The sequence below is a fragment of the Staurois parvus genome, unplaced genomic scaffold (assembly GCF_062004578.1).
Source record: "Staurois parvus isolate SC_StPar_1 unplaced genomic scaffold, SC_StPar_1.0 ptg001181l, whole genome shotgun sequence".
Classification (NCBI taxonomy): domain Eukaryota; kingdom Metazoa; phylum Chordata; class Amphibia; order Anura; family Ranidae; genus Staurois; species Staurois parvus.
Genome location: NW_028318977.1, coordinates 1,060,762 through 1,083,866, shown reverse-complemented (window position 1 = coordinate 1,083,866; position 23,105 = coordinate 1,060,762). Strand labels below are relative to the sequence as shown.

The window sequence follows — 23,105 nt, the reverse complement described above, 5'->3', positions numbered from 1 at the left end:
CCATGGGTTCCAGACTTCAGGCAAAGCATCAGAAAGGGGGATACCCAGTCTTTGGTCATGTCCATGGGTTCCAGACTTCAGGCAAAGCATCAGAAAGGGGGATACCCAGTCTTTGGTCATGTCCATGGGTTCCAGACTTCAGGCAAAGCATCAGAAAGGAGAAAAGCCAGTCTTTCGTCATGTCCATGGGTTCCAGACTTCAGGCAAAGCATCAGAAAGGAGGAAAGCCAGTCTTTGGTCATGTCCATGGGTTCCAGATTTCAGGCAAAGCATCAGAAAGGGGGATACCCAGTCTTTGGTCATGTCCATGGGTTCCAGACTTCAGGCAGTGTCAGGGATCTCCTCGATCCCCGCCGCGATGGTCCCGGCGCAGGCGCAGTGCACCGCCCTGTGCAGGGACATGGGCACTAGGTCCGCTGGGCACCAATGGCAGCGCAGGGCGGGATATTTAAATGGCCCTGAGCTGTCATTCAGTGCCTTCTGGTCTTCCCTGCATCCTGCGAACCTGTACCTTGTAAGTTTTGACCCGGATTGTACCTGACCTTGCTGCTTTCTCCTATTCTGACCCTTGCTTTGCCTGACCTCTCTCCTGAATGCCTGTGATTGGATTTGACCTGCTGTTGCTGACCTGGCGTGTGACCCGACCATTCTATGCCCGCTGCCTTGTACCTTGCCGTCCTCTCTGTTACCGACCCGGCCCGTCTGACCTTGCTCATCCATCCATCCCTTGCAGTGGGGTCTTCTGACCTCCTCACATCAGACTCTTCCCCGTGGGAGCCCTTGGCGCATACCTCTACCACTGACAGACGCACCCAGTAGCCACGACCTGGTCTCGGGGGGCTCCAAGTCCATCCCCACCATCAGGGGCCCTGGTGAACAAGCACCCTGGGACTTAGATTCCGTGCGCTGGGGACGCCTATTCAGTGGAGTGTTAGTGGTACCGCCAGGCGGTCCCTTACAGGCAGTCATTGTCAGTAAAGGCTTTTCAACAAAATATTACAAATGAACATTTTATTTCTGATTATATTCAATTGTCCAATCACATTTGAGCCCCTGAAAATGGAGGTACTGTGTATAAAGATGGCTGCAGTTCCTAAAATGTGTACTTGATATTTATGTTCAACCCCTTGAATTAAAGCTGAAAATCTGCACTTCAAATGCATTTGGATTGTTTGATTTTAATGTATTCTGGTGACACAGCCAAAATTATAAAAATTGTGCCTGTGACCAAATATATATGGACCTACCTGTATACACGATTTTGCGCACCTGTGCAGTATTTCTGTTATAGGGTGGCATGGAAGCGGTTAAAGAGACCCTGTCACTTTCCCAACCTAGTTATAGATTTAGGGAAACCCCTTCCTATGTGCCATGCAAGAGCTCAGCATCACATGTGGGCGTTACCTAGTTGGGCTTTCATGCAAATAGAGCCTGCCTAGGATGGCAGGTCGCCATCCACCCATCAAGGCAATGACATTTGTATAAATTCCCCCAAGAACCAGCCACTATTTGCATTAGCACTGAGGGGTTCTTGAGAGAAGTACTGAGATGTTTCAGGACGCTATGTACAGCACCCTACCAGCCATTGCATAGAGAAGCACAGAGAGCCTGTGATGACATCACTGGGTATAAAATGAGCTATGTCATGAAATACTGAAAAGTCATCCTAGTTACAGGCTAGCTGTATCTTTATACAAGAATATCATGTAACAAATGGCATGCTCCAGGCAGGGGCGGACTGACAACTCATGGGGCCCCCGGGCAATAGTAAATCATGGGGCCCCTGTGTCCTTGCCTAAAATCAAAAAAGCCTATGACAAAGGTACCATGGGCATCTCATGGGGCCCCCTACTGACTCTTCCAAATGGTCAGTCCGCCCCTGGCTCCAGGTGACTGTTAGTGGCATCTGCAAATTAAATAACCAATTTTCATAAGTGCCAACCTCAAGATTGCAATAGTCCCCTTTCCTCCAGAGCCAGCCTCTGCACTAGATGTCCCAGCATTCTTGGGTTGAATAGCGCCCCGCAGGCTTTCACTGTGGACATACTGTTGAGTTCAGAACATCATGGACCTCATAGCAGATCCCTGTGGTGACACCCTATCACAATTTGGAATGGAATTGGTGTCTTCCCCTTTCTAGCATTACTGTATCAGAGCACAATGTGTAGTCCCAGTCACTTATCCTACCCAACACCCACTCTGCACAGCACGGAACCTGTAGGGGCACTCCGCCCGCTTCTCAACAATCACTTTTTTTTTTTCTTTCAAATTTTTAAGATGTTACAAAGGGTTTGTAAAAGTCTTCTATCATACCTTGACAGCACTTCAGAAAATGTTTGCACAGGTTGCCATATACAATCATGCTGGCCAGAACCCTCAGAGGGACTGCACACTGGGTGTGGGGCAGGGTTCAAGTACCAGTAACTGACTCTTGCCTAGCCCTTGTTTTCCAATATCAAATTATGTCCACTCAGGGGTCACTCATGCCCCTCATTGCCCAGTGCCATCCTGACCGTGGATGGTGCAGAGATAACTCTAGCTATATGTTGGATAAGTGCTGTAACCACTGCTGGCACGCTGGAGTCACCCGTCTCCTTATAGATGCAATGTGCTAGCTACTGCTACCAGCAGGAGTTATTACTGTTCCTCAGTGCAGGGTGCAATGTAGTACCTGCCCTTGCCATCAAGTGTAACTCCTGTCTCGTTACATGGTGTGGTGTAGTACCTACTGTTGACAGCAGGAGTCACTCCTGCTCCTCATTGCCCAGGGCCATGTAATACCTGCCATTGGCAGCAGGGGTCACTGCCGCCTCTCGTTGCCCAGTGCCATGTAATACCTGCCACTGGCGGCAGGGGGTCACTCCTGCCCCTCATTGCACTGGGCCATGTAGTACCTGCCACTGGCAGCAGGGGGTCACTCCTGCCCCTCGTTGCACTGGGCCATGTAGTACCTGCCACTGGCAGCAGGTGGTCACTCCTGCCCCTCGTTGCACTGGGCCATGTAGTACCTGCCACTGGCAGCAGGGGGTCACTCCTGCCTCTCATTGCCCAGTACCATGTAGTACCTGCCACTGGCAGCAGGTGGTCACTCCTGCCCCTCGTTGCCCTGGGCCATGTAGTACCTGCCACTGGCAGCAGGTGGTAACTCCTGCCCCTCGTTGCCCTGGGCCATGTAGTACCTGCCACTGGCAGCAGGTGGTCACTCCTGCCCCTCGTTGCACTGGGCCATGTAGTATCTGCCACTGGCAGCAGGTGGTCACTCCTGCCCCTCGTTGCCCTGGGCCATGTAGTACCTGCCACTGGCAGCAGGTGGTCACTTCTACCCCTCGTTGCCCTGGGCCATGTAGTACCTGCCACTGGCAGCAGGTGGTCACTTCTGCCCCTCGTTGCCCAGTACCATGTAGTACCTGCCACTGGCAGCAGGGGGGGGAGGGGGGGGGGTCACTCCTGCCTCTCATTGCCCAGTACCATGTAGTATTTGCCACTGGCAGCAGGTGGTCACTCCTGTCCCTTCCACGTCACCTCGTAGTACCTGCCACTGGCAGCAGAGGTCACCTCTGTCCCTTGTTACACAATCTAGTGTAGTGCCTACTATTGTCAGCAGGTGTCACTCATGTCCTTTCATAAAATACCATATGGGGGGAGGGGTCACTCCTTCCATGTTCTGTAGCCAACACATAAAACAATACTGAGACGATTACAAAACCAGGAATAATATATTGTATAGAAATAAACAGTTCTGGTAATTATCACACAGCAAGTAAAAGCATCATCCAGGGCAGAGCTCAAGCTGACCAATCGCACATCGGCAGCAGCAACGCAAAAATAGCGCAAGTCACAGAGGCTGATGCTTTTTCACTCTTCATAGCCTGGATCCAGAGGGGGCGATATGGTCTCTCATTGGGGCTCCTCACTGACCACACCGAGCCGCCATCACTTCTCTATCTTCTCCCGATACTTGCTCTTTGTCTGCTGCAGGAAGTTCTGGAAAGCCGGTTCCTCCAGTCGGGTCTCGGCCACTGCGGGGGGGGAGATAATATGGAAGATTATATATACATACGGTGCAGATCCAGGTAGACTCCATGGTGCTCAGCTTTCCAAAACAAAGGCAGAGAGACATCGCCTTCACCCGTCTGGCATGGCCCCATTGCATCACAGTGATAATAGAGGCAAAGGAAGGCAGGGACTTGGATCTCTCATGACACCCTTCCCTGTATGACACCCCTCACTGCAGCGGTCTCATAGCTCAAGTACATAAATTGTCAGTGAGGCACCCACAGTGCAGATGTAATATTTGTCATTGAAGTCCTTACCCACCTGGATTTTTAAACTCACTAAAAAGGTCATATGGAGTGAGGCATCTAAAATTTCCAAAAGGTGGGGCGGGGGGGGGGGGGGGGGGGGGGGGTTGGTGGGTATAAAGGAGACATCTAGATTCCAAAAGAGCGATGAGGCTCCTTAATTCCCAAAGGTGGGGCAGGGACTGAAGGAGGCACCTAGATTCCCAAACAGTAAGGTGCTGCCTAAATTCCCAAGGGAGAAAGGAGGCACCTAGATTCCCAAAGAGAGAGGAGGTGCCTAAATTCCCAATAGGTGGGAGGGGGGTTCAAGGAGGTGCCTGAATTTCCAAAATGAGAGTGGCTGGGGATTAAGGAGGTACCTAATTTCCAAAGGGGGGAGGAGGCACCTAGATTCTCAAAGAGGGAGGAGCCTAAATTTCCAAAGGGTTGGGGGGGCTTGAAAGACTGCCTAAATTAAAAAAAAAAAGGGAACAAGAAGCATGTAGATTGTCAAAAGATTGGGAATTTAGGCACCTCCTTCCCCTTTTTGAAGATTAGGTACCTCCTTCAACCCCCGCCCCACCTTTTGGGAATGTAAGCACCTCCTTAAACCCGTCACACCTTTTAGGGTAAGTGCCTAAATTCCCAAAGAGGGAGGAGCCTAAATGTCCAAAGGGTTGGGGGGGGGGGGGGCTTGAAAGACAGTGCCTAAATTAAAAAAGGGGAATGGAGGCATGTAGATACTCAAAAGATAGGGGAGGTGCCTAAATTCCCAAATCTACGTGCCTCTATTCCCCTTTTTTAAATTTAGGCACCGTCTTTTAACCCCCCCCCCCTAACCCTTTGGACATTTAGGCTCCTCCTCCTCCTGGGAATTTAGGCACTTCCCCTAAAAGGTGTGACGGGTTCAAGGAGGTGCGGGGGTTCAAGGAGGTGCCTGGGGTTCAAGGAGGTACCTAATCTCCAAAAAGGGGAAGGAGTTGGCTAAACCTCTCAAAGAGGGAGGAGGAGACCAAATACCCAAAGGGTTGTGGGGGGGCTTGAAAGAGGGAGCTTAAATGCAAAAAGAGGAAAGGAAGCACCTAGATTGCCAAAAAGAGGAGGTGCCTCAATTCCCAAAAGTGGGGGGCTGGGTTTGAAGGAGGTACCCAATTTTCAAAAGAAGGAAAGAGTTACCCAAATTTCCCAAATGGTTGGGGGGGGCTTGAAAGAGGGTGCTTAAATTCAAAAAGGGGCACCTAGATTGCCAAAGAGAAGTGGTGCCTATATTCCCAAAAGCGGAGGGCTGAGGTTTAAGGAGGTACCCAATTCCCAAAAACGAAAAGGAGACACCTATATTCTCAAAGAGGAAAGAGGTGCCTAACTTTCCAGGAAGCAGGAACGGGGGGGGGGGTGTTGTGTAAATGGCTTGAAGGAGATGCCTATATTTCCAAAGAGGGAGGAGGTGTCCAAATTCCCAAAGGATTGGGGGGGGCTTGGAAGAGGGTACTTAAATTCAAAAGGGGAAAGGAGGCACCTAGATTGCCATAGAGAGGTGCTACCTCTAAATTTCTATAAGGGGCGGGATGAGGTTTAAGGAAGTACCTAATTTCCAAAAGGGGGAAGGAGGCACCTATATTCTCAAAGAGGAAGGAGGTGCCTAAATTCCCAGGCAGCCGGGGGGGGGGGGGGGGGGGGGCAACTGGTTTGAAGGAGATGCCTAAATTTCCAAAGAGAGAGGGTGTGCCCAAATTCCCAAAGGGGTGGTGGGGCACCTAAATTCCCAGAAGGGGAAGGAGGAGCCTAAATTCCCAAGGGGGAGCTGGAATGGGCTTGAAGGAGGTACCTAAATTCCCAAAAAAGGAGAAAGTTGGCACCTAGATTCCTGAAGAGAGGAGGAGCCTAAATTCCCAAAAGGTGAGGAGGGGTTGAAGGAGGTACCTAAATTTCCGAAGAGGGAGGATGTACCTAAAATTCCCAAAGGGGTGGTGGGTCTGAAAGAGGTGTCTAAACTATCAAAAAGGGGGAAGGAGGCACCTAGTTTCCCCAAAGAGGGAGGAGGTGCCTACATTTCCAAAAAGGGGGTGGGACTGAAGGAGGTGCCTCTATTTGCAAAGTGGGAGAACTGGAGAGGAGTAGATCCTGATCCATCCTATATTATCAGAGGAGATCTCATATCCTTACTGAGCTCAGAATGTTCGCCCCCCCAATGCTGTATCACACACACAGATCCCCATTCAGGGAGAAGGTCTCACCGGTGTGGTCAATGTCGTCTGTGTCGCTGTCCTCTGGCTCTTCCTCTTCCATATTTCCACGTGTCAGGATAAGATCTGATGGACCTGCCATGTCCTCCTCTACAAAGGACGTAGGATGAGATATTTCTACAAGACAACCTTCACCCTACCCCCCCCCCCCCATGCAATTACAACCAGCTCGTTACAAAGGGGACCTGTCAAGATAGCACCACCAAATCACCCTACATAAAAGCGTCCTCCAACCACCGCTTATTACCTGTGGAGTGCCCAGGGTCCAGAGGCACGGAGCCCATATCTCTATGGAGCCTGTTCAGCTGCTCCTGCTGTTCCTTCCTCTTCTCCTCCTCCTGATAATGGAAAACACAGATCAGAATGTCACAAATTTTTAACCCCACAGGGCCCTCCCCATCTGCAGGGCCACATAAAAAGATAAACATACCGCAACTCTGCGCAGACGTTCGTACTCCGGCCGGTACTCTCTGTGAACGAACAGATGGGAAAACGTTACAGCAGAATGGTGGAAGGTGGAACGTTTCTTGTAGCTCATTGAGGGAGGCAGGAATTCAGAGACTGTTGGGTTATACTGCCACCTACAAAAAGGATTGGACACTGGGCTTTGTAAACCTGGGGAACAGATACCCGATGTCAAAAAGCCCAAAAAACACTATGATCTAGTGCAGTGCGTCTTAGGAACCTGATCCTCGAGACCATTAGGTGGCATGGTCATCTGTCTAGGCCACCTAGATAGCTGCAGGTTTATGGCCTTCTCCGACTTGCTGGTTTCTAATAACATCTCACCCCACCACTTATCTCTGGTACAAAATAAGAGGACAGAACCCGGAGTCCCGTCTCTTCTGTTCTCATGCAGTTGCACACTTTGTTTGATTTTCATGGTGTCAGCCAGAAATATCTACAATTGGCAAGCCAGCCAAGAGTAGACCGAGACTCCACAAGGAACTGCACCCTGATCGGGAACCTCGGAAAAAGCACCATATGCCGGCTACATAAGCTGCCCTTAAGCTTTCCTTTGTTTTCTGTCTGTTCCCAAGGAAACCTGTCCCACGCTCAGACCATTCTATGAACGCGTTTGTGTACTCCTTCACGGGCTGGACCGAGTGCGAATAGGTTGTTGAAATATCCACAACAGGTCTTAATCGGGGAGTGAGAGGCCAATGGTTGTTGAAACAGTATGGAAACCTGCCCTCTGACCATGCCAAGAGCCAAGTGCTTATCAAGGCCAGCTGCAGGAAGGAGAAGATTCATCCCACCAAGTGGACTCTCCAGAGACTTGCACCAAGTGAAAGCGAACTTTCCATGTCCAACAATAGACCTCGCAGGAAGCAGCCTTCTCCAAATTTCAGCATCATAGGAATCACAGATTCAGGAGTTGTCCCCATCTCTTGGAACCTGGGCTTCATCAGCCATGCCATCAGTGCCAAAGACCATGAAGCAAGATAGTAAATAGTTCCTGGTGACAGAAAATGCAGGTGAACTGGCAACACCCATTAAGATTTTTACAAAAGCGGGAGTTCCACATTTGCTTGGGCCAGTCGGGATCAAGGAGGATCTTTGGAATGCCCTACTATATCAGTCCTACAAAACAGATGAGGAAGAAGCTAAAGACTGACCTGTCGAGTTTGTTATTGAAGCTGGAGGCTTTCAGCCCCAAATCCAATCACTGTCCAAATCTTGTAGACTTCACCTCAGCAACATCTGCAAGATACGACCAGGGGCGGACTGACAACTCATGGGGCCCCCGGGCAATAGGGCATCATGGGGCCCCTGTGTCCTTGCCCAAACTCAAAAAAGCCTATGAAAAAGGTACCAGGGGCATCTCATGGGGCCCCCTACTGACCCCAGGCCCTCGGGCAGTGCCCGAGTTTTCAAATGGTCAGTCCGCCCCTGGATACGACCGTTCCTAACCTCGGAAACCACTAAGCAACTTATCCACTCCCTGGTTATATCTCGCCTTGACTATTGTAACTCCCTCCTCATTGGCTGACCTCATCGCAGGCTATCCCCACTCCAGTCCATCATGAATGCTGCTGCCAGACTCATCCACCTTACTAACCGTTCTGTATCTGCCACCCCTCTCTGCCAATCCCTCCACTGGCCTCCATTCAGTGTCCTCCACTCCTCTCTGCCAATCCCTTCACTGGCCTCCACCCCTCTCTGCCAATCCCTCCACTGGTCTCCATTCAGTGGCCTCCACCCCTCTCTGCCAATCCCTCCACTGGCCTCCATTCAGTGGCCTCCACCCCTCTCTGCCAATCCCTCCACTGGCCTCCATTCAGTGTCCCCTACCCCTCTCTGCCAATCCCTCCACTGGTCTCCATTCAGTGGCCTCCACCCCTCTCTGCCAATCCCTCCACTGGCCTCCATTCAGTGGCCCCCACCCCTCTCTGCCAATCCCTCCACTGGCCTCCATTCAGTGTCCCCTACCCCTCTCTGCCAATCCCTCCACTGGTCTCCATTCAGTGGCCTCCACCCCTCTCTGCCAATCCCTCCACTGGCCTCCATTCAGTGGCCTCCACCCCTCTCTGCCAATCCCTCCACTGGCCTCCATTCAGTGTCCCCTACCCCTCTCTGCCAATCCCTCCACTGGTCTCCATTCAGTGGCCTCCACCCCTCTCTGCCAATCCCTCCACTGGCCTCCATTCAGTGGCCTCCACCCCTCTCTGCCAATCCCTCCACTGGCCTCCATTCAGTGTCCCCTACCCCTCTCTGCCAATCCCTCCACTGGTCTCCATTCAGTGGCCTCCACCCCTCTCTGCCAATCCCTCCACTGGCCTCCATTCAGTGGCCTCCACCCCTCTCTGCCAATCCCTCCACTGGCCTCCATTCAGTGTCCCCTACCCCTCTCTGCCAATCCCTCCACTGGTCTCCATTCAGTGGCCTCCACCCCTCTCTGCCAATCGCTCCACTGGCTTCCCATTGCCCGACGGATAAAATTCAAACCATTAACAGTTAATTAATAAAGCCATTTATAACTCTGCCCCAAATTACATCACCGATCTTGTCTCCAAATATCACCCAAACCGTACTCTCCGCTCCTTCCACAACCTCCTGCTCTCTAGCTCCCTTGTCTCCTCCTCCCATGCTTGTCTCCAGGACTTCTCCAGAGCTTCCCCCATCCTCTGGTACTCTCTACCCAGATATATAGGACTATCGCCTACTCTGCTCACTTTTAGGCGATCTCTGAAAACCTCTCTCTTCAGGGAAGTCTATCCTGCCCTCAGCTAATAATGGAATCTTCTTCTCCTACCAGTCCATCCCCCACAGTTACTACCTTTTGTACCGCCAGCCCCTCCCTCCTAGATGGTAAGTTCCAAGGAGCAGGGCCCTCCTATCCCTCTTGTATTGAACTGTATTGTCTCCCTTTATATTGTAAAGCGCTGAGCAAACTGTTGGCGCCATATATATCCTGTATAATAATAATAATAAAAGAAGTCCACAGCCAGTGTCCCTCCCCTTTGATAGAGATACCTCTGGGTGAAGTGGTCACCACCCCGACCAGGCGCTGCCAGGTGGTGAAATCTGACAACTGTCTACATCTGCAACGTACACATCTGCCAAGGCCGACACGTAAAGTTCTGCTCTGGACAGGAGCTGCCTCATCGAGACTTCTAATTCCTTCCCAATGATCAAGGTATGCACCGCCAAAACATTTCCCAACTGAAATTGGATCAGATTAGGATCCATTAGGATGGTTCAATGCAGCAGAGGCTGCCGACATTCCTGGATGTTGATCAGGATATGAGAGATTTGACTGAACTCCTCTGACAACCAAGTCCAATGCACCAACAGATAGCCCTCATGGAAAGGAACGACTTCAATTCCAGAAATGGATGCCTGAGCCACCAAGCCAGAGAAACCCTGGTCCTCAGCAACAGACAAATCAGCCTCTCCAAAAACGACAGATGGACTTGTCCCACCATGACAGAAAGTTGAGTTCTTGAGGGCTGGAGTGGAACTGGGCAAATGGAGCCTCTTTGAAAGAGGCCACCATCAGACACAGGATTCTTAGTTGGTCAATTCCTGGAATTAAGCATTCCCATGCTAGTCCAAAGTTTCTCCTGTCAAAGGACTACTCTGGCCTAAGCCGTGTCCAGGACTAGACCCAGATTCTCCAGATCATGAGCTACCAGGTACCAGATCCACCTGAAACATCGATACAGTCACATTGTCCAACAGAACCCATGCTGACTGTTCTCAACACGAGGTCATCTAAATATCAAAACAATGGGGATGCCACAAGAACATAGCAGGGCCGATACAGGTGCCAGCAGCTTTGTGAATACCCAAAGGTTCAGATGAGAGACTGAAGGGTAGGAACACAAACTGGTCATGAAGGGGACCCAAAGCAAAGGTTTAAAAAAACTGATGTACTGGAAAGATGGGGACATGAAAGTAAGCATCCTCAAAGCTGGAAAGTGTCCTTGCTTAAACGGAGGCCGTGACGGATGTGGTGGATTCCATGTGGAATACCTTAAGAGCAGACATTCTCAACCAAGGTTCCTTCAAGTGGTGGCTGGAGGTTCCTTGAGCTGTGGCTACCTCACCACCCATCTGATGGTACATGAATAGTTCTAGGTCCAAGATCACATGGCATGGATGCAAGGATGACATTCTGAGCACCACTGTAAGGGGAGAAAACTTCCTACTGACCACCACCACTGTAAGGGGCATTTTCCCAAGGACCACCAATGGATTAGTGTTAATAGGAGTCCCTGGAGACCTGAAAATTATTCTAAGGGTTCCCCGAGGGTAAAAAAAGGTAGAGAAAGACTGCCTTAGAGCAAGATGGGGGCAGATGCCCCCTTTTGGATTTGGGAACAGTGAACAAGTTGGGAGTAAAACCCCTGGAAATCTGTTCTGCTGCAAAACTGCGGCAAGGACACCTTGAGCCGGAAGACTTCAGAAGGCCAAATGGAGATCTACTAAATTTGGTGGATCAGGCCATGCTGGGAGCAAGAAGGGTTACCTTTGAGTGGCCTACAAACAATTTTATTTTCCAGTTTCTGTATCCTCCCCTAGGCGGCTGTGTAATCCAAAAGTTTAAAGACTTCCTTTGTCCCTCAGAACAGGAAAGAAGAAAAAGAAAAAAAAAAATCTTTTGGCTAGATCTACTTAAAATTCGTTATAAAAGTAGTTTACAAAAACTCGTTAAAAGCGTCTCCAAGTGGTGGGCCTGACAATGAGGAAGAGGCCCATTATGTACCCCATACCCAAAGGGGTCCTTGCCGAGTTTGGCTGCCGTATACGGACCACCTCGTATCACTCACTTCTCATATTCTTCCGCTGCTTCTGTAAGCTTGACAAAAAATTCGTCCATCCCGGCTCCAGTCATTGCCGACACGCCAACCACCTGAGGAGAGCCAAGAATGTAGATGGAGTGTCAGGACTGTGTTAGGATTGTGCCTGGCCGCTCACACAAAAACAAACATGGCGCACACACAATGCCCATACAACAAGCACGTTACCCGCAGTGCGTTATAGAACTCATCCAGGACTAGGCTCATGGATCGCGTCAAGTTACTGACATACGATGTCTCCTGATTCAGAGCGTCCTGGAACGTCTCGAAGTCCTGCATCCACTCTACTGCAAAGCTGTGATCGATTATGTCTGTCTAAAAAAAAAAAAAAAAAGTAGATTATTACTGCCTGGATCCCATCCCCACCATCAGAGAAATACATAGGACCCCATCATGGGGACCATCTATCGCACGTCACAAATCCCATCCCCACCACCACAGATGAGAAGTACACAGAAGACCATCCTGGAGACCCTCCATTGTACGGCCGTAATCCCAATCCCACCAACAGAAACAAGAATAGACAGCACTCCAATCTCGGGACCCTCCATCACACTGCCTGAACCCCATCACCAGATACATCACATAGGAGACCATCCTGAGGACCCTCCATTGTACGGCCGTAATGCCATCCCCACCACCAGATACAGCACATAGGAGCCCATCCTGAGGACCCTCCATTGCACGGCCGTAATGCCATCCCCACCACCAGACACAGCACATAGGAGCCCATCCTGAGGACCCTCCATTGTACGGCCGTAATGCCATCCCCACCACCAGATACAGCACATAGGAGCCCATCCTGAGGACCCTCCATTGCACGGCCGTAATGCCATCCCCACCACCAGACACAGCACATAGGAGCCCATCCTGAGGACCCTCCATTGTACGGCCGTAATGCCATCCCCACCACCAGATACAGCACATAGGAGCCCATCCTGAGGACCCTCCATTGTACGGCCGTAATGCCATCCCCACCACCAGATACAACACATAGGAGACCATCCCGAGGACCCTCCATTGTACGGCCGTAATGCCATCCCCACCACCAGACACAGCACATAGGATGCATACAAGGGAGAGGTGCAGCGCTAGCTATATGAATATACTTATATATCTGATAAACATACATATAAATCAATAAAAAGTGCTATTAAAGTGCAGAATGGTGACTAAATGATGAATTCAGTCCATAACGTGCTCAGAATTCAAGAGAGTCCTTTAAGAGCTCCAATCCCTGGATTCGTGGATGAGGTGAATAAAAGGTAAAATTGCGCACTCACCAAATGCGCAATTCAAATGCGCATTCAAAGCTGATATTCCGAGGTCACCATATGGATCTGGTCAGATCTGGTCACAGAAAGCCCTCCGCCACCTGGTAGTGTACTCCACACTTAGAGGAAAGGCCGCTCTGCAGATGTAAAGGACTCCCAACAGAGCCCAAAGAACAAAGGAGGCCAAATAGTGTGATACCAGATAGGTAAGGGGTATTTATTCCCAAAACACACAGTAATATACAGGCAGAGGCAGGAAGGATACTGACCCATACAGTGGATATGTAATGGATGGCCGCCGGGGCCCTCGTGGCGCCGGTCGGCGTGACGTCACACTGCTTGTAGCCGCTCCCTACAAGCAGTGTGACGTCACGCCGACCGGCGCCACGAGGGCCCCGGCGGCCATCCATTACATATCCACTGTATGGGTCAGTATCCTTCCTGCCTCTGCCTGTATATTACTGTGTGTTTTTGGGAATAAATACCCCTTACCTATCTGGTATCACACTATTTGGCCTCCTTTGTTCTTTGGGCTCTGTTGGGAGTCCTTTACATCTGCAGAGCGGCCTTTTCCTCTAAGTGTGGAGTACACTACCAGGTGGCGGAGGGCTTTCTGTGACCAGATCTGACCAGATCCATATGGTGACCTCGGAATATCAGCTTTGAATGCGCATTTGAATTGCGCATTTGGTGAGTGCGCAATTTTACCTTTTATTCACCTCATCCACGAATCCAGGGATTGGAGCTCTTAAAGGACTCTCTGAATTCTGAGCACGTTATGGACTGAATTCATCATTTAGTCACCATTCTGCACTTTAATAGCACTTTTTATTGATTTATATGTATGTTTATCAGATATATAAGTATATTCATATAGCTAGCGCTGCACCTCTCCCTTGTATGCATTTTATTGAGAAGGTTCATATGGTACCTCTTTGGTGTTCAGCTGCTGTTTTCTTCTTTTACTTTGGGATTTTATATTAGCTGTTTTCAAGCGCTCACTTATTTTGAAAATTACAGCACATAGGAGCCCATCCTGGGGACCCTCCATTGCACGGCCGTAATGCCATCCCCACCACCAGATACAGCACATAGGAGACCATCCCGAGGACCCTCCATTGTACGGCCGTAAATGCCATCCCCACCACCAGATACAGCACATAGGAGACCATCCTAAGGACCCTCCATTGTATGGCCGTAATGCCATCCCACCACCAGATAACAACACATAGGAGACCATCCCGAGGACCCTCCATTGTACGGCCGTAATGCCATCCCCACCACCAGATACAACACATAGGAGCCCATCCTGAGGACCCTCAATCACTCTGCCTGAACCTCTTCCCCTCTACGAGGTGACAACAGGAGTACAGACTGCGGGTTACCACGAGTCCTATGGGGTCCAACATGTAATACCCACCTTGTTCATGACAAACAATGAAGGGCAGCTTGGTCTTATACATGATGCTGGAAGAGAAGAAGACACAGCACATATTTCTGTGACATCATTCGCAGCCCAACCCCCTCCTCCCCCCCCCTCCTCCACACCATCATCACCCCCCCCCCCCTTTCCTCCACACCGCCAACCCCCCTTCCCTCCGCCCTGCCATCACGTCACCCCCCATTCCCTCCCCCTTTCCCTCTGCGCTGCCATCACCCCCCCTCCCCCTTCTCTCTGCGCTGCCATCACCCCCCCCCTCCCCCTTCTCTCTGCGCTGCCATCACCCCCCCTCCCCCTTCTCTCTGCGCTGCCATCACCCCCCCTCCCCCTTCTCTCTGCGCTGCCATCACCCCCCCTCCCTTTCTCTCTGCACTGCCATCATCCCCCCCCCTTCTCTCTGCACTGCCATCACCCCCCCAATCCCTCTGCACTGCCATCACCCCCCCCTTCCCTCTGCACTGCCATCACCCCCCCTTCTCTCTGCACTGCCATCACCCCCCCCTTCTCTCTGCACTGCCATCACCCCCCCCCCCCCCCTTCTCTCTGCACTGCCATCACCCCCCCCTTCCCTCTGCAATTATAGCACGCACCCCCCACCCTTCCCTCCACCATCACAGCACGCACCCTCCCCCTTCCCTCCACCATCACCCCCCCCTTCCCTCCGCCATCACCCCCCCCTTCCCTCCGCCATCAACCCCCCCACCCCTCCATAATTATAGCACGCACCCCACACCCTTCCCTCTATCACCGCCCACCCTTCCCTCCGCAATTATAACACACACCCCCCACTCCTCCCTCCACCCTTCTCTCACTACCCCTTCCCTCTGCAATTTTAGCACGCACCCCCCACCCTTCCCTCCACCATCACATCACCCCCCCCCCTTCCCTCCATCATCACCCCCCAACTTCCGCACCACAGCTCAGCACTGTTACCACAGTGTGCCCCCCCTTCCCTCCATGCTGCCATCCCGTGTCACCTGCGCCCCCCCATCTTTACACTCACCTGCAGGCGTACAGCATGTTGGACATGAAGGTGACGGGGTTGACGCTGCGTGAGGTATCCATCACATAGACCACCACAGAGGGGAAGGAGGAGGCCTGGAGGAGAGCGCAGCCATCAGCACAGAGCACAATATTCACCGATAGCGGAGCACAAAGCAAAGACCCGACCCAGATCAGGAGGAAGCCCAGAGATTTCACTGCAGACAGTGGTCCTGGCTGGGGCCCCTTTCAATCTGATGTCCATCCTTCCCTTACCACGTTGCATAGAGTAGCACAGGGACCCAGTGATGACCTAACCACAATGGGAGGGGCTCCCCCTGGAACTCACCAAGGCTTCTGTAATAATGGCTCCGGAGGCCGACCATGTGAAGACTTCGATCTGCCCCGGGGTGTCGATCACAACGTACCTACAGGATGGAGAGAAGTATAGTCAGAGGACGGTCTACCAGTGTGACAAGGACATCAGAAAATGGCAGCAGCTCCGCTAGGGCGGGCACATGGGAGGAGCAAATCATCACATTCTAAATTCTATTCTGCCTGCCAGCAGACAGAAGCCAATAGGAAATGCCCAAAACCAGGCTAACCAGCCTCCCCTACTTCCCCTCCCACTTTTTCCAGAAATCTTTAAAATCCTTTTTAGGTGGTCACATGACATCCTGGGTTCTCTACAACATCCAGTGCCCACCCCCGAGCAGCGCACCTACCTCAGCCACCTGAGCACGCCGCCCGCCTCCGTTGCCAGCCCCCGAGCAGGCTGCTCTCCCTCCCTCCCTCCCCAGCCCCCCCCCCCCCCCCGAGCAGGCAGGCCACCTGCCCTCCCTCCTCCATTGCCAGCCCCCGAGCAGGCCGCCTGCCCCCCTCCCTTGCCAGCCCCCGAGCAGGCCGCCAGCCCTCCTCTGTTGCCAGCCCCCGAAGAGGCCGCCCTCCCACCCTCCTCCGTTGCCAGCCCCCAAGTAGGCCGCCCGCCCACCTCCGTTGCCAGCCCCCGAGCAGGCAGGCCGCCCACCCTCCCTCCTCCGTTGCCAGCTCCCGAATAGGCCGCACTCCCTCCTCTGTTGCCAACCCCCGAACAGGCCGCCCTCCCTCCCTCCTCCGTTGCCAGCCCCCGAACAGGCCGCCCTCCCTCCCCCGTTTCCAGCCCCCGAACAGGCCGCCCTCCCTCCCCCGTTTCCAGCCCCCAAGCAGGCAGGCTGCCCGCCCTCCCTCCTCCGTTGCCAGCCCCCGAGCAGGCCGCCCGCCCTCCCCCATTGCCAGCCCGAGCAGGCCACCCGCCCTCCCCCATTGCCAGCCCCTGAGCAGGCCGCCACCTGCCCTCCCTCCTCCGTAGTCAGCCCCCAAGCAGACCACCCTCCCTCCTCCATTGCCAGCCCCTGAGCAGGCCATGAAGAAAAGCAGACAGCAGCAAGCAATTGTGTTGAGTGTAAGAAGGCCCTCCGGTTTTGGTGGATCACTCACCGACAGTTCTTCTGCCTCTTCTCGATGAACTTCACCACCTGGAACAAGATCACCATTACCATGTGACTCCAGGAAACCAATCACATCAAAGGAACGTCACCCCAAGGAACAAAAAAAAAAAACAAAAAAAACCCTTGAAACTGTCCCCCCGGCCTACACAGGTGACTACTATGGGGGTCCTGAGGAAAGGAAACTAGACATCTTATAAAAGGGACAGGGGTGCAGAGAATGGAAGAACCAAGGTGGGGGATGGGGGGGTACACTCACCTGATCGAAACGCGTCGCAAAGAGGTTGAGGGCCGTGACAATCCCACCGTTCGGTCCCAGTCCATATCTGGGGAGAGCTCAGGAAACCAACACTGACCGAACACACACACCAGACATGCCCCCCCTGTGCCGTGTTCCCATAGATACCCCCCATCCCTCTGTACAGCCCCCCTCCCCCCATGTACCCATCTCTGTCCCCATTGACAGCCCCTCTCTGTGCCCGTGTCCCCATAGACATACCCCCCCACCATGTACCCATTGACAGCCCCTCTCTGTGCCCGTGTCCCCATAGACATACCCCCCCATGTCCCCATTGACAGCCCCTCTCTGTGCCCGTGTCCCCATAGACATACCCCCCCCAACCATGTACCCATTGACAGCCCCTCTCTGTGCCCGTGTCCCCATAGACATACCCCCCCACCATGTACCCATTGACAGCCCCTCTCTGTGCCCGTGTCCCCATAGACATACCCCCCCACCATGTACCCATTGACAGCCCCTCTCTGTGCCCGTGTCCCCATAGACATACCCCCCCTCCACCATGTCCCCATTGACAGCCCCTCTCTGTGCCCGTGTCCCCATAGACATACCCCCCCCCCCGCCATGTCCCCATTGACAGCCCCTCTCTGTGCCCGTGTCCCCATAGACATACCCCCCCCCCGCCATGTACCCATTGACAGCCCCTCTCTGTGCCCGTGTCCCCATAGACATACCCCCCCCCCCCCCGCCATGTACCCATTGACAGCCCCTCTCTGTGCCCGTGTCCCCATAGACATACCCCCCACCATATCCCCATTGACAGCCTCTCTCTGTGCCCGTGTCCCCATAGACATACCCCCCCCCCCCACCATGTCCCCATTGACAGCCCCTCTCTGTGCCCGTGTCCCCATAGACATACCCCCCCATGTCCCCATTGACAGCCCCTCTCTGTGCCCGTGTCCCCATAGACATACCCCCCCCAACCATGTACCCATTGACAGCCCCTCTCTGTGCCCGTGTCCCCATAGACATACCCCCCCACCATGTACCCATTGACAGCCCCTCTCTGTGCCCGTGTCCCCATAGACATACCCCCCCACCATGTACCCATTGACAGCCCCTCTCTGTGCCCGTGTCCCCATAGACATACCCCCCCTCCACCATGTCCCCATTGACAGCCCCTCTCTGTGCCCGTGTCCCCATAGACATACCCCCCCCCCCCGCCATGTCCCCATTGACAGCCCCTCTCTGTGCCCGTGTCCCCATAGACATACCCCCCCCCCGCCATGTACCCATTGACAGCCCCTCTCTGTGCCCGTGTCCCCATAGACATACCCCCCCCCCCCCCGCCATGTACCCATTGACAGCCCCTCTCTGTGCCCGTGTCCCCATAGACATACCCCCCACCATGTCCCCATTGACAGCCTCTCTCTGTGCCCGTGTCCCCATAGACATACCCCCCCCCCCCCCACCATGTCCCCATTGACAGCCTCTCTCTGTGCCCGTGTCCCCATAGACATACCCCCCCCCCCCCACCATGTCCCCATTGACAGCCCCTCTCTGTGCCCGTGTCCCCATAGACATTCCCCCCCACCATGTACCCATTGACAGCCCCTCTCTGTGCCCGTGTCCCCATAGACATTCCCCCCCACCATGTACCCATTGACAGCCCCTCTCTGTGCCCGTGTCCCCATAGACATACCCCCCCACCATGTACCCATTGACAGCCCCTCTCTGTGCCCGTGTCCCCATAGACATACCCCCCCACCATGTACCCATTGACAGCCCCTCTCTGTGCCCGTGTCCCCATAGACATACCCCCCCTCCACCATGTCCCCATTGACAGCCCCTCTCTGTGCCCGTGTCCCCATAGACATACCCCCCCCCCCCGCCATGTCCCCATTGACAGCCCCTCTCTGTGCCCGTGTCCCCATAGACATACCCCCCCCCCCGCCATGTACCCATTGACAGCCCCTCTCTGTGCCCGTGTCCCCATAGACATACCCCCCCCCCCCCGCCATGTACCCATTGACAGCCCCTCTCTGTGCCCGTGTCCCCATAGACATACCCCCCACCATGTCCCCATTGACAGCCTCTCTCTGTGCCCGTGTCCCCATAGACATACCCCCCCCCCCCACCATGTCCCCATTGACAGCCTCTCTCTGTGCCCGTGTCCCCATAGACATACCCCCCCCCCCCACCATGTCCCCATTGACAGCCCCTCTCTGTGCCCGTGTCCCCATAGACATTCCCCCCCACCATGTACCCATTGACAGCCCCTCTCTGTGCCCGTGTCCCCATAGACATACCCCCCCACCATGTACCCATTGACAGCCCCTCTCTGTGCCCGTGTCCCCATAGACATACCCCCCCCCCCCCACCATGTCCCCATTGACAGCCTCTCTCTGTGCCCGTGTCCCCATAGACATACCCCCCCCCCCCACCATGTCCCCATTGACAGCCCCTCTCTGTGCCCGTGTCCCCATAGACATTCCCCCCCACCATGTACCCATTGACAGCCCCTCTCTGTGCCCGTGTCCCCATAGAAAGACCCCTCGTGTCCCCCAGTACAGCCCCCCTCCCCCATATCTGTCCCCATTGACAGCCCCTCTCTGTGCCCTTGTCACCATGAACACCCCCCCCTGTGCCCCCATGGACACCTGCTTCCCCCATCTGTCCCACTGACAGCCCCCCTTTGTGCCCGTGTCCCCGTGAACCCCCCTTCCCAGGTGTCCCCTGTCATACCCCCCCCCTCTGTGGTGAGGATACTGCTTCATCACCTCCTTGTAGTTCACAGTGTCCCGGATATCTGCAGAGAGACACAGAGACCATCATTACTGCCTGCTGGGAGCCCACGCCTACCCGTCTACTACCACCTATAGGGAGCCATGTTGGTGGGGGAGGGGCATACAGTACTGTGGAGGTGGGGGAGGGGATCTGGTGAACGGGGGGGGGGGTCCAGGTTGATGGTGTAGGGGGAGGGGATTGTAGTACGTACCTGTGTTGGCGGGGAAGGGGATGTTGTGGACGACGGGGTCCAGGTTGATGGTGTAGGGGGGAGGAGATTGTAGTACGTACCTGTGTTGGCGGGGAAGGGGATGTTGTGGACGGCGGGGTCCAGGTTGATGGTGCAAGGGGGAGGGGATTGTAGTACGTACCTGTGTTGGCGGGGAAGGGGATGTTGTGGACGACGGGGTCCAGGTTGATGGTGTAGGGGGGAGGAGATTGTAGTACGTACCTGTGTTGGCGGGGAAGGGGATGTTGTGGACGGCGGGGTCCAGGTTGATGGTGCAAGGGGGAGGGGATTGTAGTACGTACCTGTGTTGGCAGGGAAGGGGATGTTGTGGACGGCGGGGCCCAGGTTGATGGCGTAGGGGGGGAGGGGATTGTAGTACGTACCTATGTTGGCAGGGAAGGGGATGTTGTGGACGGCGGGGTCCAGGTTGATGGCGTAGGGGGGAGGGGATTGTAGTACGTACCTATGTTGGCGGGGAGGGGGATGTTGTGGACGGCGGGGTCCAGGTTGATGGCGTAGGGGGGAGGGGATTGTAGTACATACCTATGTTGGCGGGGAGGGGGATGTTGTGGACGGCGGGGCCCAGGTTGATGGCGTAGGGGGGAGGGGATTGTAGTACGTACCTATATTGGCAGGGAAGGGGATGTTGTGGACGGCGGGGCCCAGGTTGATGGCGTAGGGGGGGAGGGGATTGTAGTACGTACCTATGTTGGCAGGGAAGGGGATGTTGTGGACGGCGGGGCCCAGGTTGATGGCGTAGGGGGGGAGGGGATTGTAGTACGTACCTATGTTGGCAGGGAAGGGGATGTTGTGGACGGCGGGGTCCAGGTTGATGGCGTAGGGGGGAGGGGATTGTAGTACGTACCTATGTTGGCAGGGAAGGGGATGTTGTGGACGGCGGGGTCCAGGTTGATGGCGTAGGGGGGGGAGGGGATTGTAGTACGTACCTATGTTGGCAGGGAAGGGGATGTTGTGGACGGCGGGGTCCAGGTTGATGGCGTAGGGGGGAGGGGATTGTAGTACGTACCTATGTTGGCAGGGAGGGGGATGTTGTGGACGGCGGGGCCCAGGTTGATGGCGTAGGGGGGAGGGGATTGTAGTACGTACCTATGTTGGCAGGGAAGGGGATGTTGTGGACGGCGGGGTCCAGGTTGATGGCGTAGGGGGGAGGGGATTGTAGTACGTACCTATGTTGGCAGGGAAGGGGATGTTGTGGACGGCGGGGTCCAGGTTGATGGCGTAGGGGGGGAGGGGATTGTAGTACGTACCTATGTTGGCAGGAAAGGGGATGTTGTGGACGGCGGGGTCCAGGTTGATGGCGTAGGGGGGGAGGGGATTGTAGTACGTACCTATGTTGGCAGGGAAGGGGATGTTGTGGACAGCGGGGTCCAGGTTGATGGCGTAGGGGGGGAGGGGACTGTAGTACGTACCTATGTTGGCAGGGAAGGGGATGTTGTGGACGGCGGGGTCCAGGTTGATGGTGTAGGGGGCACAGTTCTTCCCGTGGAGATATGAGGTGAGTCTCTGTAGGAGAAGAGGAGAACAAAGTCACATCCCAGCCAATCACAGTGCTTCATTCTACAACAGCCGGTACGTCTGGGTACGGTGATCACGTGCCCCCTCCCTGATTGGTCCAGAGCCGTCACATGAGGGGGCGGGGAGAGCTCGCACAGGTCCTCCTTCCCTCCCCCACCGGTGAATCTGTATGAAGAGAACCGGTCTACAGAGGAGCGGGGGCGGGGACACACACAGGACTCCTCCCCTCCCCCCTCACATCTACCTGAGTGAAGGTGGTCTTCCCGGAGCCCGCCATGCCCAGCACGATCATACATAGCGGGGACCCGCCATCCTCTCCTCCACCCTCCGCCATCTTACTCCTCCACTTCACCCGGCACTTCCGTCAACACACAGCTTTATTTACAGCAAACACCGCTGACAGCCGGGGGCGGAGAGAGGGGAGGATCCCTAGAGTAGACCCCGCCCCGCTGCACAAGAAAGGCCATAGGGAGCGGAGGGGGGTGTGATTGGGCGGGGCTCTGCGCTGTCCGTAAGATCAGTATCCAAGCAGGAGGTACAATAGAGGGGCACAGGGGTCCCAGTGGGACTACAACTCCCAGCATGTCCTTTTACCGCCCCCTAGAGGGACTACTACCAGCAGTATCTTCCTTCCCTGCCTCCTATAGGGACTACCAACTCCCAGCGTGTCCCTTCCCTGCGCAGTAGAGGGACTACAACTCCCAGCATGCCACATCACTGCCTCCTAGAGGGACTACAACTCCCAGCATGTCCATTCCCCGCCCAGTAGAGGGACTACAGAGCACAGCATGCCCCATCACCGCCCCCTAGAGGGACTACAACTCCCAGCATGCCCCCCCAATCCCCAGAGGTACTACAACTCCCAGCATGTCCGGTCACCACCCCTAGAGGAACTACAACTCCCAGCATGTCCCTTCCCCGTCCCCTACAGGGCTTACAACTCCCAGCATGTCCCTTCCCGTCCCCAGAGGTACTACAACTCCCAGCATGTCCCGTCACCACCCCTGGAGGAACTACAACTCCCAGCATGTCCCTTCCCCGCCCCCTGCAGGGATTACAACTCCCAGCATGTCCCGTCACCACCCCTAGAGGAACTACAACTCCCAGCATGTCCCTTCATCGCCCCCCCCTCCTAGAGGAGCTATAACTGTCAGCATGTCCCATCACTGCCCCCTAGAGGGACTACATCTCCCAGCATGTTCCTGCACCTGCCCCCTAGAGGGACTACAACTTCCAGCATGCCCCATCACTTCTCACTAGAGGGACTACAATTCCCAGCATGCCCTGTCACCGCTCCCTAGAGGGA

At 54.4% G+C, this 23,105-nt stretch overlaps 1 protein-coding gene across 1 annotated transcript; it reads right to left on the bottom strand.

The window, feature by feature from the left end:
• Positions 1–3,697: 3,697 nt before the first annotated feature.
• GPN1 (GPN-loop GTPase 1) lies at positions 3,698–22,200 on the bottom strand. The gene is given in 15 exon segments (XM_089659679.1): positions 3,698–4,019; positions 6,515–6,613; positions 6,771–6,861; positions 6,954–6,993; positions 11,800–11,882; positions 11,998–12,144; positions 14,524–14,535; positions 14,537–14,570; positions 15,548–15,642; positions 15,875–15,953; positions 17,002–17,039; positions 17,269–17,335; positions 20,017–20,056; positions 21,694–21,787; positions 22,044–22,200. Coding segments are annotated over 15 exon segments (1,095 nt in total). The 5' UTR covers positions 22,134–22,200; the 3' UTR covers positions 3,698–3,933.
• Positions 22,201–23,105: the final 905 nt, after the last annotated feature.